We start from the raw sequence: 15,591 nt of genomic DNA on the forward strand, positions 1-15,591 counted from the left end.
CTGGTACTGTTGGAGGCCATAAGAGTCTTGAAGCTTACCTGGTGTTGTACCAGGGTCATACTCCTGGTGTCTGGTGTGTACTGAGGTTAGTGAGGTGTTTCTGCATTAGCATCTGCTTGTTTGTTAAGGGCTATGCATGTGGTGGTTCTTGGAGCTAGAATCTGTCTGTTTCCCTGGCTATACTGAGGCACCTAGGGGTCCAGGGGTCCTGGTATAACTATTTGCTCCACTGCATTGGAGCTCAGTATCTCCACTGGTTTGCTGAGGTGGGACTTGCCACTGGATTGCTGAACACTCTTGTCCTAGATAGCATTCCTTTATACCCAAGTAAAGAGACAGATCTTTCTTGCTGACTTTCCAAGTTTCCTGGACTACAAGGTAGTTTCATCCCATCTTTTTGCTGATCCTGCTGTTCCAGTATTTGTTTTAGGATGCTATCTTATGGTTGTTTTGAAGTGAATATGGGAGAGTGGCCTTCTAGGTATTCTTCACACGAGATTCTTCACACAAGATACTCCATCTCCCATCTCTGTAGCTTTGTACTGGTACCACCCCCCCCCCATACCTGGAAGGTATCCACTCCTTACCATCATATCTTTCTTCCTTTAAGATGCAACTCAGTCACCATGTTCTGCATGAAGCCGTTCCTAATTTTTAGTACTCTCCCTCACAAATACTTTGAATAAATACATTTGCATATGTTAACTTTATATGTATATAATGTTTATATACTATTCATTAGAGTATAACCATTTGAGTAGGTTTTGTTTACTGACTACTCCACCATCTGGGCTCCTAGAACTCTGGATTTGTTTCTCCTTAACAGAGGACCAAGGAGTAGAAGTGATGGAACCTTTGGTAGGAGGTTTTCAATAGTGTGATGGAGGGATCTATGCTAGGTCTTGTAATTTTATCAGTATCTTGGATAAAGCTATGTGTGGAAGCTTTCTTAAATTTGCACAATGCACCAAACTAGGAGGATTGACTAACACCAGAATGATAGAGTCAATCTTGACAGACTTAGAACACTCTGATCTAAAAAGATGATATTTAATACAATATTTTACAACTGGATTCAAAAATTGACTTCACAAATACAATATAGAAGATGCATGTTTATATAGCAATTTATTTAAATAAGATCTGGGTCGGGGCAGGGAGTTTGGTGAACTGCTTGTAACTCAATATAAAATAACAATCTGATTATAGGAGTCAAAAAACCAAACAAACCTCTCAGACAATTTGGAGCTGCAGAGAGACAGAAGTAAGAATAAAGAATAGATAATCCTGTACTGGTCAGTCAATAAATGGAGTGCTGTGTTCTGAGAGCATAGTTTATGAAGGATGTTAATAAACTGGGGAATGTCCAGAGGAGGACAACCAATATGGCAAAGGGTTTCAAGTTCACATGACTATTGGTTGAAGGAAAAAGAAGTGTTTAGTCTGGAGAAGGATCAAAACAGAACCTGATAACTATCTTCAAGTCTTTGTAAGGGTAACACTAAGGAATGAGGGCTTAAATTTTTTCTACTTTTTGCCTGAGAGAAGAATCAGTAGAGATAGTTAGAAGTTTCAAAGAGATAAATTTAGTCATAATATTAGGGAAAAAAAGCTTAAAATCTGAGTTATCTAAAAATGGAATATAATACTGATTGGAAAAATACAGGGTATCCCTCTCATCAGAGATTTTGAAACAAATTCTTGACAACAACTTTTTAATCATGATGTAGTAGCTATTCTTTTTCAAATATTCCTTTTCAGACTCCTACAGAGTCCTCCTTTAATTCTGAAACTCTGTAACTAAGAAATCATACTTGTTGTTACAGAAACCTAGAGAGTGAAATGAGTCTATAATCTAGATTAGTTAAAATAAGGGAAAATGATAAATGAGGCCTCATGATTAGTACAATTTTTCTAAATCTCCATCCATATTTTCTCTAATTCTCATAAGTACCCTATGAAGTAAGTACTACTGATATTTTCATTATAGATGAGCAAATGGAGGCAGAAAAATGTGTCAGTGGGTTACACAGCTAGTAATGGTTAGAAATGGCATTTAAATTCATATCTCTCTTGTAAGTTCAGATCTCTTATCCCACAAATATAGCCCAGTTTTCGGCTCTCAATAAGATTTTGTTCATCAATTTATTCTTGTCTTTCAACATCTCATCAAATATATATAAAAAATAATGCTAATTATTACTGCAACATCTTAGTTTCCCTGCCTCAGTCTCTTCTCATTCCAGTCCATTTTAGATACTATTGCCAAAGTATTTTACCTTAGTCTCAGATTGATCAGATCATTTCCCTACCTAATCAAAGCCAGTGTTCCCTATGAACCCTAGGGATAACTCTAAGATAAAATACAAATTCTTCTCTTTAGCTTGTAAGGCCCTACACAACCAGGTCCCCACCTTTTTCTTTCCAGTCTTATTGGACAATACTCACCCTCTCTACTCTTCAATCCAGTCAAGTTGGATACTCCATTTCCCATCTCTGTAGCTTTGCACTGACTTCCCCCTCCCCAATGCCTTACCATTCTGCCTCTCTCTTCCTTTCAGATGCAACTTAGTCACCATGTTCTGCATGAAGCCATTCCTAATTTTTAGTATTGTCCCTCACAAATACTTTGTATTTAAGTACTTTGAATATATTTGCATTTGTTAACTTTATACATATATGACTTTATATAGTGTTTATGTACTATTCATTAGACTATAACTATTTTGAGTAGGCTTTGTTTTTATTTTTTTTGTACCTATATCCTCAACTCCTACCACAGTGATAAACATATAGTAGGCATTTAATGAATACTTGTTGATTACTTGATAGGAGGTAGGGGTCCACGATCTATATCGGTCCTAACAGAATCCCAACAGAGTCTCTCTTTGTTCTGCCACTGTTACATCAGGAAGGACTGGAGCTAGGACTTACTCTGTAGCTCTTTTTCCTTGGTATTTGGGAACCACTTGCAAGGGAATCCTTAACTGAGGGAATCTTATGGGTTAGTGATCATCTGGGCAATGGTTTGGTGCTGAGGCAAGTGACCTGCTATATGTTCCCAACAACATCAGTGAAGCCTAGTGATAAAGATTAAGGAATCACCTGAAGATAAGATGATTTAGAGACAGATAAAGGAACAATGATCTAGTGTACCTTAGAGGACACTCACCTCCTATTACTTTTCCTAAAGGTTTGTAGAAAATTGGAACTTTCTTCCATTTCTGATTTGTTACTATGGGTTTACAGAAAGCTTAGTAAAAATAAACAGTTAAACATGGAAGTTGGTTGAGTAGTTATTTCTAACTTTTTTTTCATCATGTTTTGTCCTGGAAAATGTTAGTAATTGGGATTTTCCCCAAAATTCCATCCAGAGAATTTCCATGTTTTTCTATAATACTCACTACTCACATTTTTATTGTGATCTGAGATATATCTAAACTTTTGAGATATATCTAAACTTTTCTTTTCCACAAGAGCCCTTCAAGTGAGTTTTGTACTCCTTCTTGAAGACTTGAATATTCAGAAAACCAGAGAAATGCCCCCCCAAACATTAAAGCTGATAGACTTCAAATTTAAAGCTGATAGACTTCAAATTCAAACCCATGATTTCTAAGCTTAGTGTATTTTATTTATTTATTCATTTATTTATTCATTTATTCATTCATTTATTTATCTATCTATCTATTTATTTATCTATCTATCTATCTATTTATTTATTTATCTATCTATCTATCTATCTATCTATTTATTTATTTATCTATCTATCTATCTATTTATTCATTTATTCATTTATTTATTTATTTATTTATTTATTTATTTATTTATTTATTTATTTATTTATTTATTTTAGGTTTTTTCAAAGCAATGGGGTTAAGTGGTTTGCCCAAGGCCACACAGCTAGGTAATTAAGTGTCTGAGGCTGAATTTGAGCTCAGGTACTCCTGACTCCAGGGTCGGTGCTCTATCCACTGCACCACCTAGCCACCCTAGTTTAGTGTATTTTACACTCCATTATACTGTTTTCAGAATACTGCTCTCCATAGTGAACTCAGAATCCTTTGGAGGAACTACTTGGGGTGCAGGAAAATGAATAAAAATGCAGGAAACAGAAAGTGCTCTAACAAGTATAGTTTATTGATTTTGCCCAAGTAAATAAAGAGAAGATACTGCTTTGTGGAAGTGTGATACCATTAGCTTTGTGAAAGATGGTCCTTTCTTCCCTGCCAAATCTCTATTAATGGCTATTGCCACAGAGAAAAATGACATTTGTTTATTCCTTCGGGTTGCTGACTATAGCTGTGGTTGAAAAAGAGAATGGACTCAGTTGAGCAGCAATGGTGTAATGACGATGACCAGCATCATTGGCGGTGAACACCACCTGAAAGGGAAAACAACCAACATTAGGGTTAATGCCTAGAGAGGGAATGATATGGAGGATCAGTTGAAAGGTGAAGTGACAGGAACTTTCAAGCTGATTTCCTTTTCCCTCATAATTTGCTCACTCTTTCATAATAGGAGGAATTTTCCTAATGAGAAGAGTAGTACTAGAAAATGAAGTTTGTAAGGAGAAAAGAAGGAGGTAAAACCCATTTCTGGAGGTGTTATGGATTAATGTTGGAAGTATGTGCTGGATAATGGGTTCTCTGAGTGCTTTCTAATGCTAATATTCTGCAATTGAGACAAATTCCCTGAATAGGGTGGTTTTTGCAGAAAGGAGCAGTATCTTTTTTTTTTTTCTGTTTTGTTAAAACACTTTGGAAGGATTTGAACAAGGAATAGAAATCCAAATACATTATTGCCTTAAGCTGCTGATCTTTTGTTTCCTTCTTAGAGAAAAGAAAAACAGTTATTCCCCACTACAAGGAAGAAAAAAGACATATAATTTCTGTCTTCTAGGACTTTATAGTTTCCTATATATTAATATTAATAAAACTAGAATTAAGCAGGTGTCTTTTTTTTGTTTCTTGCCCCCCCCAAATTTTCTCCTTAGTAGAGAAGTAGAAGAAGCTTACTTTAGACACTGTGAGGACAAATGAGTGGAGAAAGAAGACTACAAGGAGTAGCATAGAATGGATAGTTATCTGATCTATATGGGAGAAGGATGTGATTAGGCTGAAAAGGTAGCATGGAACCAGATTTGAGACATTTTAGAATGCCAAAATAAGGAGTTTTTAATTTTATACCATATTCAGAAGGGAGTCACAAAAGACTTTTAAGGTAGGAAGAAAAGTCTTGTAGTCAAAACAATGCCCATATGAGAGAAGCCACAAAAAAAATCTTGATTGGGTCTGCTTACAAATTCATGTTCTCCAGCTTCAACTAGACCCTCACAGAGGCACACCAATCCTTTTTTAAAATATCTTATTGCTATTATTGTTCTCTCTCTTCAACTTTCCAATGCCATCCTATCTCCTATCTGGTTTCTGAAATTCAGCATTTACATATCTTATTTAACCTTGTCCAAGCCAATGTAGCACTTCCTTCATGGGGACGGTGGGAGCAGGGCAGGGGCGGGGAAGAGAATGAGAGAGAGAGAGAGGGAGAGAGAGAGAGAGAGAGAGAGAGAGAGAGAGAGAGAGACAGAGACAGAGACAGAGACAGGAGACAAAGAGACAGAGATACAGAGACAGAGAGAAACAGAAAGAAAGAGACAGACTTAGAGAGAAAGACAGAGACAGAAATAGAGGGAGAGGGAGAGAGAGGGATAGTGGTAGTTCTATAACCAACTACTCTATGTACTTTTGAGAGTGGGGAAATAGCATTACTTTTATAACTGGTTTTATTATCAAACTGAAGGGAAAAATGTTCATTATACTCACACAGGAGCTATGATATTTAATGGAAAACAAAAAGTCTTAGCTGTCATTGACTGTTACAAGTAGGAAATTGAAATTCTGAAATCAAATACACCTGAGTAAAGGTAATATAGTGCAGTTCTACTTGGTTAAATTGGTTGATCAGATTTTTATTCCTTCTACTCATTAGCCTCATGACAAATTCACTTGCTTGGGATTGCCTTGTTGATTCAAAGAAATACTTCATGGTCCTGATGACTTATAGGGTAAACTTGGTACTTTTTAGATATCTGTTTTCAAGGGTGAACTACACATAGACTCTTGCATTTTTCTTTTCCTAGATGAATTCAGAAGTGTTAATGGATTTATAGTCATACATCTGTGTTTCATTTGTATCAAAAGAGAAACCCAGTATTCCATTATACTCACATCTGCATACTCATGGAATGGGGAAACACCAAGGGCTTTCCAATAGGAGATGGTGTCAAATTCTACCTTGTATAAACCCTCTTCAAATTTATCATCGCTTGTGAGTTCATGGACCTCTCCGTAATCATTGGTTTTCCTAGGCAATGTAAAAGTGAATGTTAAATAGTGTATGGATCTACAGGCATCAAGGAAATAATTAGCAAGATGACATGAACACTGGTAAAATATAATTATGTACATAATATAACTCAAACTACATTTCTGTCATTTAATTTCAGTCAGTTCACTGGGGTTGTTTCAATAAGGGCACCAGATGTTTATGAGGCATAGAAGGAAAAAAAAGTCATTATTTCTAGGCTAGAATATTATTTTCCTTTGTGTTGGTAGATGGAGAAAATATTCATGCATATTCATGCAGGAATCCCTTAGTGCCTTGCAAGGGAGAAGTGCTTAATCAATGTTTGTTGAACAGTATTATATAAAGTGAGTGGGTTGGATTAGATGATCTCTGAGGTTCCTTCCAGCTCTAAGTCCTATGAGATAAATTGAATATTCAGTCTCCAAATGCAGCTCTCACACCGAGATATGCATTCTCTTCTCACTTGGCATAAGTTTTTTTGTTCTGTTTTGTTTGTTTTTTTTTTTACAGTTATGGGAGATTTGGATGTGCAAGGAGACACTTAAGATAAAAAAAAAGAACTGGAAGCTCTTTATTTGCTTAATCTCCTTGGATACTGACCAATGGAATTTGTCTAGTTTTTGTTGTTTCTAAAAGGTTTAATGCTGGATCAACCCAATAAACATCACATGAGTGGGGTGCAAGGATTGCAAGAAACAGAGGGACATGGAAAATGACCATGTTCTTGGTAACTTTGAACCTTCTCTTTTATCTTTTCTTTGATTGTTTTAATTTTTTTGTAACACAGAAAGAATAACTCAAGTTGGATGCACTGTTATTTTTTCCTTGACAAATTATTTTCATATCAAGTATCTGAATTCTCTGTTGCTAGAATAACCTTATCTGCTTAGAATATTCTATTGGCCTATTTTTCGAGTTCTACTTGGCATTTTGTACAGACAAAAATGAGCAAACAAATACAAACTCAATTAAAATCCCTTCAAGAAAATAGACTTCCTAATGATGGGTGAAGAATCATAATGCTGTTATTACAGATTCAATTAAACCACAAAAGTACTCTTTCCAAGGACCATAAATACTAAATAGCTTCTCTTCTTCCATTTGTTTCTGTAAGGTTATGTTGGTTCCTTTGATCAACATAGATTTATTAATAGGTGCAGTGAATTCTTGGTGAGCAGGAATAAAAACTTACTTTTGTATTAATATCTGGTGTAACTTGGTAGTGGATCATAGTATCATAGATCCAGAGCTGGAAGGAATCTTAGAGGTTATTGAATCTAATCCCTCATTTTTCAGATGAGTAAACAGAGGTCCAGAGAGATTAAATTATTGCCTAGGAACATATATTTGCCTAGGTTTCAGACAGGATTTGAGCCTGTGTCTCAAATAGGTTTTTGATTTATTTAATTGAGCACTAGTCCAAAAGACTTGAAATTTAGTCCTGGCTCAGCTGTTTACTGGCAGTATGACCTTGAATAAGAAATTTCATCTCTCAGGGTCTTATCTGCAAAATGGAAATTAAAAACATTTACATAACCTACCTCCAAAGGTAGCTATGAGAAGCAAAAGAGACATTAAAGTGTCATGTAGGTGCTAACTACTGATGATGCTGATGCCTCTGTAGTAACTTTAGAATACTTAATTATAATTAATTTTGAAGTATAAAGAACTCTACCCTTCTTTTAATTATCTGGGATTTCATGATGGGCATACTCTGTCCATTGATTTAAATCACAACGTTTCTATGTGGGTAAATAGACTTCATGAGATGTTTATGACTAATCTTTTGATGATCTCTATATATAAGATTTACAATTTTTGAAAGCAGGGATTGTTTCATCATTGTGGCCCCTCCTTAGTTTATACTAGACACTTAATAAATATTTATTTATTGATTGATTGAACCTTTCTGAAATGACCTAGACTGGTCTACAGATGACAAGCATATGATAAAGTCCATCACTGGATCTCTTCAAGCATGATGGGATCTTCTGGAAATTTTTTTCCTCTGCTGACATACAATTGGGGAACCCAGGACTGACTCTGTATGAAAAAGTATGAACAAGCATTCATCCTGACAAACATTTGCAATTAGATGCATAGGATAATAGCATTTTCTTTCCCTATATGAATGTCTCATTCTTTGACAAATGGTAGAGGAGCAACTGTAAAAATTAATAACCAGAACCCACATTTATATAATGAATATAAATCATTTTGTAGGTGTTGGTCACTTACCCAGATGCAAAGAGCTCCCAAGTTTGCTCCTCAGTTTTTTTGAACACTTTCACATCCACATTGGCCGCCGGGCTTCCTCGGACTGAATCAAGAACTTTAACCATCAGAGGGCACTTGGAATCCTCAGCTCCATGAGCCTGTGCAAGGCAACAGAAAAATTCAGTGGGGTGTTGGAAAACCTAAGTGAGACAGACCAAGAGCATGTTTTCCTGATTCTTGATATTCCTTAAAATGAGTTTGGGGTTCCATTGGAAGGCTATTTCATATGCATGATCATAGGGTATCTTGTTGCGGCAACAGGACCTATAAAGCTTTTAAGAGATACTGAACAGGGGCAGCTAGGTGGCGTAATGGATGAAGTGCCGGTCCTGGAGTCAGGAGTACCTGGGTTCAAATCTGGTCTCAGACACTTAATAATTACCTAGCTGTGTGGCCTTGGGCAAGCCACTTAACCCCGCCCGTTTGCCTTGCAAAAAAAAAAAAACCTAAAAACAAAAGAGATACTGAACAAATTTATCCATTCAGCTAGACTGAATTCTTTGACTGATGTAACAGGAGGGGCACCTGGACTCTTCAAATTTATGGTAGGAGTTACCCCAGAAAATATTGGATAATTTAATTATTTAATGGGGCAATTGGATGGTGTAAAGGTTATTGTTGGATTTGAAGCAGGGATTCCCTGAGTATGAATCCTCCCTCAAACACTTACTAGCTGTATGATCCTGGGAAAGTCACTTAACTGCTCTCAATCTCAGTTTTCTCATCTGTTCAATGGGCATTATACTGTCACCTATGCCACAGAATTGTTGTAAGGATCAAATGAGATAACATAAGTAAAAAGCTGTGTAGACATTAAAGTGTCATGTCGGTGCTAACTACTGATGATGCAGATGCCTCTGTAGTAACTTTAGAATACTTAATTATAATTAATTTTGAATATTATAATTAATTATGGATAAGATAATTAATATTAGATGATAGTTAGCTAACACTTATTATAAGGTTCAAAAAACATTTTACATATTTCATTTGATCCTCACAATAACCTATAAAGTAGGTATTATTATTATTATTTCCATTTTACAGATAAGAAATTGAGGACAAATGAGGTTAAGTGACTTACCCATGGTCATACAACTAGGTTCTGAGGCAGAGTATGAATTCAGGTCTTCCCAGTATGCAATCTTTCTCAGGATAGTTTTAACTAATTTGAGTTTGAGCTAATTAGGTAAATATTTGATTGTAACTTTATTCTTTTCAGATCAAGAATCTTCAAAGATTCAGTAAGTATATCACAGAATCACAAAATTTCTGAGTTGGAAGGGACCTCAGGGGACATGAATTTCAACTTATATTGTAGTGAGACTCCCTTCTACAACATATCTGATAAGGGCGATCCAGGATTCATTTAATGATTCCAAAGAGGGAGTACCCTTCAGTTCAAGGCAGCCCAGTCCAATTTGGGACAGCTTTACATTTTTAGAAGTTCTATTGCCTTCTGGGACCAGGGAGATATGTTATATAGCCAAAGGACTGTCATATAGTCTCATTTACATTTGCTGTCTATGCAAAAATTTCACAAAGACTAAGTTCTCTGGAAAACTGTCATTAATTCCACTCCTACTTCCATTATCTATTGGCAATTACTGAAGCACCAACTGCCTCAAAGAAGCAGTAAGAACAAAGCAGAGAATACTAACTCCCTGTTCAATTCCCTTGAAATTTGATGGAACCTAACCCTCTCTAGGGATTGCTTCAATTTTGTTGCATTTTAAAAGAAGGGCCATTAATTATAAAAAAAATTTTAAAGTCACAACTGGAAGAAGCCATTTTTACCTTGTCTACTATGAATACGAGAGGTTTCCCAACAAAAAAACTATTTTCAGTGACCAAACTCACCACAGATGCAGCCTCAGATACAAACACCAGTCCAGTGAGGCAAAGAAGGAGCAGGGAATGAAAAGCCATTTTGCTTGCAATGAATAAATCTCTATACCAACCTCTCCTAGCCTGGGGTTTTTATACCCCAGTCCTTGGAGTTAAGCTGCTTATTCTCGCCTAAAGGACCTCAAATCTGCTGATTCTGATTATTTACCTAGTCAACAGTAAGAGAATAAGTAACTCACTCAAATATGAACCTTGTCTAGAGAGATTAGGCTGTCAAAACATTCTCTCTCTCTATGGAAAATTGCTAGGATTCATTTTTCTTATACTAAAAGAATCCCTTTTCATTGAATGCCATTGGATATTAGATTATATCAGAATTATGGGATTATATTGAAATATCATTGATATATTTACAAGGAATATCATTCTTAGTAGTTTAAAAGATTCAAAGGGTTTAGAGCTGGAAGGGAATCTAAAAATTATAAAGATTGTTTTTTCATTTAACAAGTGAGGAAACAGAGGCCAAGGAAGACTTGGCCAATGTCAAACAAGGTAATAAGTAGCATAGTTACTGCCTTAATTTAGGATTCAAAGTCAAGATGATTCAGATACATTAGCTGTGCAACCCTGGGCAAGTAAGTTTTCTCATCAGTAAGGTAATGGGCTTGGACTTGATGATCTCTGAGTTTCCTTTTACCTTTAATTCTATGGTCCTATGATTCTGTGACCTCTGACTTCAGAGTCAAGGATCCTTTTCTTAGATTATGATCTTAGTTGATTCCTTTTATAGCCCCCTATTTATCCTTACGTTTCTTCTGTTATTTGTTCATTTTAAAAGAAAGATGGAAGCTACAGATGAATTATTTTTCCCTTCAACCACAGTGTACATTTCTCTATGCTAAAATGGACTGCATTAAAACACATCGCATGCCTTGATAAAAGATGATGAGCCTGCAGAGAAACCTACCTCCCTTTCTATGACAGCATCTGAATGTAAAAAGGTTTGCTTTTAGCCAAACTAATTCACTTAGAATGCTTTGCATTGTCAGCAGTTTCTCTCTGTCTTGCACTTCCCACACAGAGATTACCTAAGCCCAAGGTAACATGTCTCATGTCCAACAAGAATTAGGAAAAATGAGCAGCTGAGACAACCAGAGCAGCAGTGGCCATCCAGCATCTTCTCTCCCTGGCACCTCCAGCTCCAGCCTGACCAGCTGCCTTCTGTCAGAATCAGAATTTCAGGGGTATGATCAGACAGCTGTTAGAAGTGGAAGCAGTGATTACCATAACATTATATCCATCCTGACAGCCTTGCAAGCCTAGGAATTGAAATTATCTGACAGCATTTATCAAGAACCCATCCATGTGTGATGCTGTTTTAAGTGTTACACCAAGCAACTGAGACAGCTTGTCCCTGATGGAGACATGGACATAGGCAAATATTGTTGAGGCCATAAACAGATTAAAAAATACTAAATGAATTTTTGACCAGGAGCTGGACATTTTGGAACCAGTCCATTATTAAATTTTCATTGTTAATGTTTACACCTTAGATATTGGCAAGAATTTCATGTATTATTTTATTGATGGTCTAGACTTAAAGAAAGTGTTAGTGCAAATTCAACTGAAAAATGTTTGCAAACATTCCTTCCCTCTGTCCAACTGTTTTTTTTTTTACAGACAGCTAAGTGGCATCAAAAATAGACTGCTGGACTTGGAATCAGGAAGACCTGAATTCAAATCCAACCTCAGAGATTTCCTAGCTGTGTGACCCTGGGCAAGTCACTTAACTTCAGTCTATCTCAATTTTTTCAACTATAAAATAAGAATTATAATAATATCTGCCACACAGGGTTGTTATGAGGATCAAAAGCAATGACATTTGCAAAAGCTTAGCATAGTGGGTCACTCTATAAATGCCTTTTTTCTTTCCCCCTCTGTTCTCTAAAACTGGTTATTAAACATTCATGAGCCCATCCCAATATTGCTCTATGTTTGAACTCAGTAGTAGAAGAATGAGGGAATGAGATCATCACCAGACAGAAAGTTAATAATATAATAATAATATTAATAATAATGATAAGGATAACCAACACTATAGGGTTTACAAAATTCTTTACATCTGTTCTCTTATATGAGTTTTACCGTACTGTTGGATGAGAGCCATCAGAAGCTCAGTGTCCAGGAAAGGGAGGACTAAAGAAAATTCTCATTTTTCTTTAGATCAGCTCATGAAATTATACAATTAGAGGTGGAAGGGACCTCAGAGACCAAATATTAGTTCAATCACCTACTTATACATCCTCTTTTTTTTTCAAATGAGGATACTGGGGCTCACAGAGATCATATAGATTGTATATAAGAGATCCAGTGTTCAAATTCATCATGTTAGAAAGAGTCAAAGATGGGGGAAACTAAGCAGTTCTACCATCTTTGTGCTCAGTTTGGATCAATAATAGCATATTTTGTTTGAAATGGTTTGGAGATGGATTATTGTTCAAGATTTGACCAAGGAGAAATTTCAGAGACATAAATAAATCTGCCTGTTGTCTGCCTATAACTAGCTAAATTCATGGGATTGTGGTAATAGCTGTGGAGATGATGATGATGGAGGTAGGGTTAGGATCTCCACATTGCCAGGAGGACTAGAGACTGCTTGAGTAAATAGGAGCGATCCTAATGAGGAATCCAGATTCAGGGAACGTTTGATGGGGGCAAAGAGCAAGACTATTTTAAAGTCAGTGGTCATCTCTCTATTTGGAATTATGCCCAAAGGGCAACAAAAATGTTCATACCCTTTGATCCAGCAATACCACTACTCTGGGTCTATACCCTGAAGAGATTATGAAAAAGGGTAAAAACATCCCTTGTACAAAAATATTCATAGCAGCCCTGTTTGTTGTGGCAAAGAATTGGAAATTAAGTGAATGTCCTTCAATTGTGGAATGGCTAAACAAACTGTGGTATATGTATGTCATGGAACACTATAGTTCTGTTAGAAACCAGGAGGGGATGGGAATTCAGGGAAGCCTGGAAGGATTTGCATGAACTGATGCTGAGTGAGATGAGCAGAACCAGAAGAACATTGTACACCCTAACAGCAACATGGGGGTGATGATCAACCTTAATGGACTTGCTCATTCCATCAGTACAACAATCAGGCACAATTTTGGGGTATCTGAGATGGAGACTACCATCTATATCCAGAGAAAGAATTGTGGAGTTTGAACAAAGACCAAAGACTATTACCTTTAGTTAAAAAAATGGTATATTATTATGTAATTTTGCTATCTCTTATACTTTATTTTTCTTCCTTAAGGATATGATTTCTCTCTCATCACATTCAACTTAGATGAATGTATCCCATGGAAACAATGTAAAGACTAACTGATTGACTTCTGTGGGGGGTGAGGGGAGGGAAGCAAGATTAGAGGAAAAATTGTAAAATTCAAAGATAAATAGAATCTTTCTAAAAAAAAAAGAATTAGAGTGGCCTGCTCCAAGTTAAAAAAAAAAGTCAGTGCTCATCTCTCCAAGTCAGGTCAACTAGAGAAGACATTTCTTCCTTTTTCTTTTTCTTTTTTTCCTTTTTCTTCCTCTTCCTCCCTCTCTCCCTCCACCCTCCTTCCTACCTTTCTCCTTCCCTCCTTTCCTTCCTTCCTTCCTCCCTCCCTCCATTAAAACTTCCATTCTCTCTATTCTAGTTGATCCAGTCAATTAGTGAGTGTTGCTGGGATATTCAACTGTTTGAGAATTCATTCAACCTTCTGACTTATAACAAACAGGTTTATTGAATGTCTAAATTGTAAGTACAGCTAGTTGGTATAGTGGATAGAATGCATAGGAAGACTTGAGTTTCCCTCAGCCACATACTAACAATATGATCCTGGACAAATTACTTGACCTATTTCAGTCTCAGTTTCTTCATTTTTAAAACAGGAATAATAAAACCTTCACACAGAAAGGATCAAATGAAATAATTTACAAAGTATTTTATATAAATTATGTTAATTCTAACTATCATTACTAAATTACTATCTGACATTATGAGATGAATATTCCCAACCTTTCATCTTTCACTAGTTACCACTAATACATTCTTTTACCATTCTTAGAAGTCAGCCGATTAAAACCAGAGAGGTCAACTACTCAATGGTCAGAATGTTGATGATGATGTTTGTCATTCATCCTCAAAGCAAGCCATGATATCAGGGAGGTGATACCATGACATGCATATGAGTTGGATTTGACTGTGTGTGTGTGTGTGTGTGTGTGTGTGTGTGTGTGTGTGTCTGTGTGTGTGTGTGTACGCATGTGTGTGTGTGTGTGGGGGGGGCAGTTGTCCTAAGTCACAAGCCTCACTTTCTCCTCTAGAACCATCTGGGTTCAGTGACCAGATATGAGTCAGGACAACTAGAGATGAACTTGGAGGCAAAGCAATCAGGGTTAAGTGATTTGCCCAAGGTCACACAGCTAGTAAATGTTAGGTCCTCCTGACTCCATGGCAGGCACTCTACCCAGTGAATCATCTAGCAGTGTTATACACATAGGGAATATGGTTCAGAAGTGAGAGCTGAATTCATATGTTACCAACTCTGACTTTTTATTCACTCTCATATTGCCTGAAAAAAATATAATCTTAGGTTGCAAAATGTTCCCCCAAAAAGAGAGAACAATCTCTTTGTCTGTCTTTGTTAGATCATATCTACAGTACTAAGTTCAATTTGAATAATACATTTGAGGAAGGCCATTACTAGCAAAAAGATAAGAGGATTGTAGGTCAATGACACCACGTGAGAATTGGACAATAGAACTGGAGTTGTTTAATTTGGAGACTTCAATACAATTGATAGCTCACTTGCTTCAAGAGTTTGAAGAGCTTATGTGGTAGAGCCCCAGAGGGCAGAGCAAGTAACAGTGGGTGGAAATTGCAGAAAAAGAGATTGCACCTTAAGGTTAGGAAAATTTCTCTAGCAATTAGAACCGCCCACAAATGGAATAAGCTGTCTCAAGAGGTATGAGCTCTTTGCTCTTTAAGCAAAGGTTGAATGGACACTTTGAGAGATGTCATAGATGGAATCCTTTCATATAGATTTGACC

The 15,591-nt window shown here is 36.5% G+C and overlaps 1 protein-coding gene across 1 annotated transcript; it reads right to left on the reverse strand.

Moving 5' to 3' along the window:
* Window positions 1–4,115: 4,115 nt before the first annotated feature.
* On the reverse strand, window positions 4,116–10,659 carry LOC141500905 (transthyretin). The gene is made up of 4 exons (XM_074204464.1): window positions 10,504–10,659; window positions 8,605–8,741; window positions 6,228–6,363; window positions 4,116–4,381 (listed from the first exon to the last, which is right to left on the reverse strand). Exons 1-4 carry the CDS (start codon window positions 10,570–10,572, stop codon window positions 4,274–4,276), a joined length of 450 nt encoding a protein of 149 aa, XP_074060565.1. The 5' UTR covers window positions 10,573–10,659; the 3' UTR covers window positions 4,116–4,273.
* Window positions 10,660–15,591: the final 4,932 nt, after the last annotated feature.

This window comes from Macrotis lagotis, chromosome X (assembly GCF_037893015.1).
Source record: "Macrotis lagotis isolate mMagLag1 chromosome X, bilby.v1.9.chrom.fasta, whole genome shotgun sequence".
NCBI classification, from domain to species: Eukaryota; Metazoa; Chordata; class Mammalia; order Peramelemorphia; family Peramelidae; genus Macrotis; species Macrotis lagotis.

Excerpts from the sequence above, each read along its gene's own strand:
- LOC141500905 (XM_074204464.1), bottom strand. The coding sequence starts at position 10,572 with ATGGCTTTTCATTCCCTGCTCCTTCTTTGCCTCACTGGACTGGTGTTT. Across the intron at positions 8,742-10,503 it reads TATCTGAGGCTGCATCTGTG|GCTCATGGAGCTGAGGATTC; the intron begins GTGAGTTTGGTC and ends TGCCTTGCACAG. Across the intron at positions 6,364-8,604 it reads TGGGAGCTCTTTGCATCTGG|GAAAACCAATGATTACGGAG; the intron begins GTAAGTGACCAA and ends TACATTGCCTAG.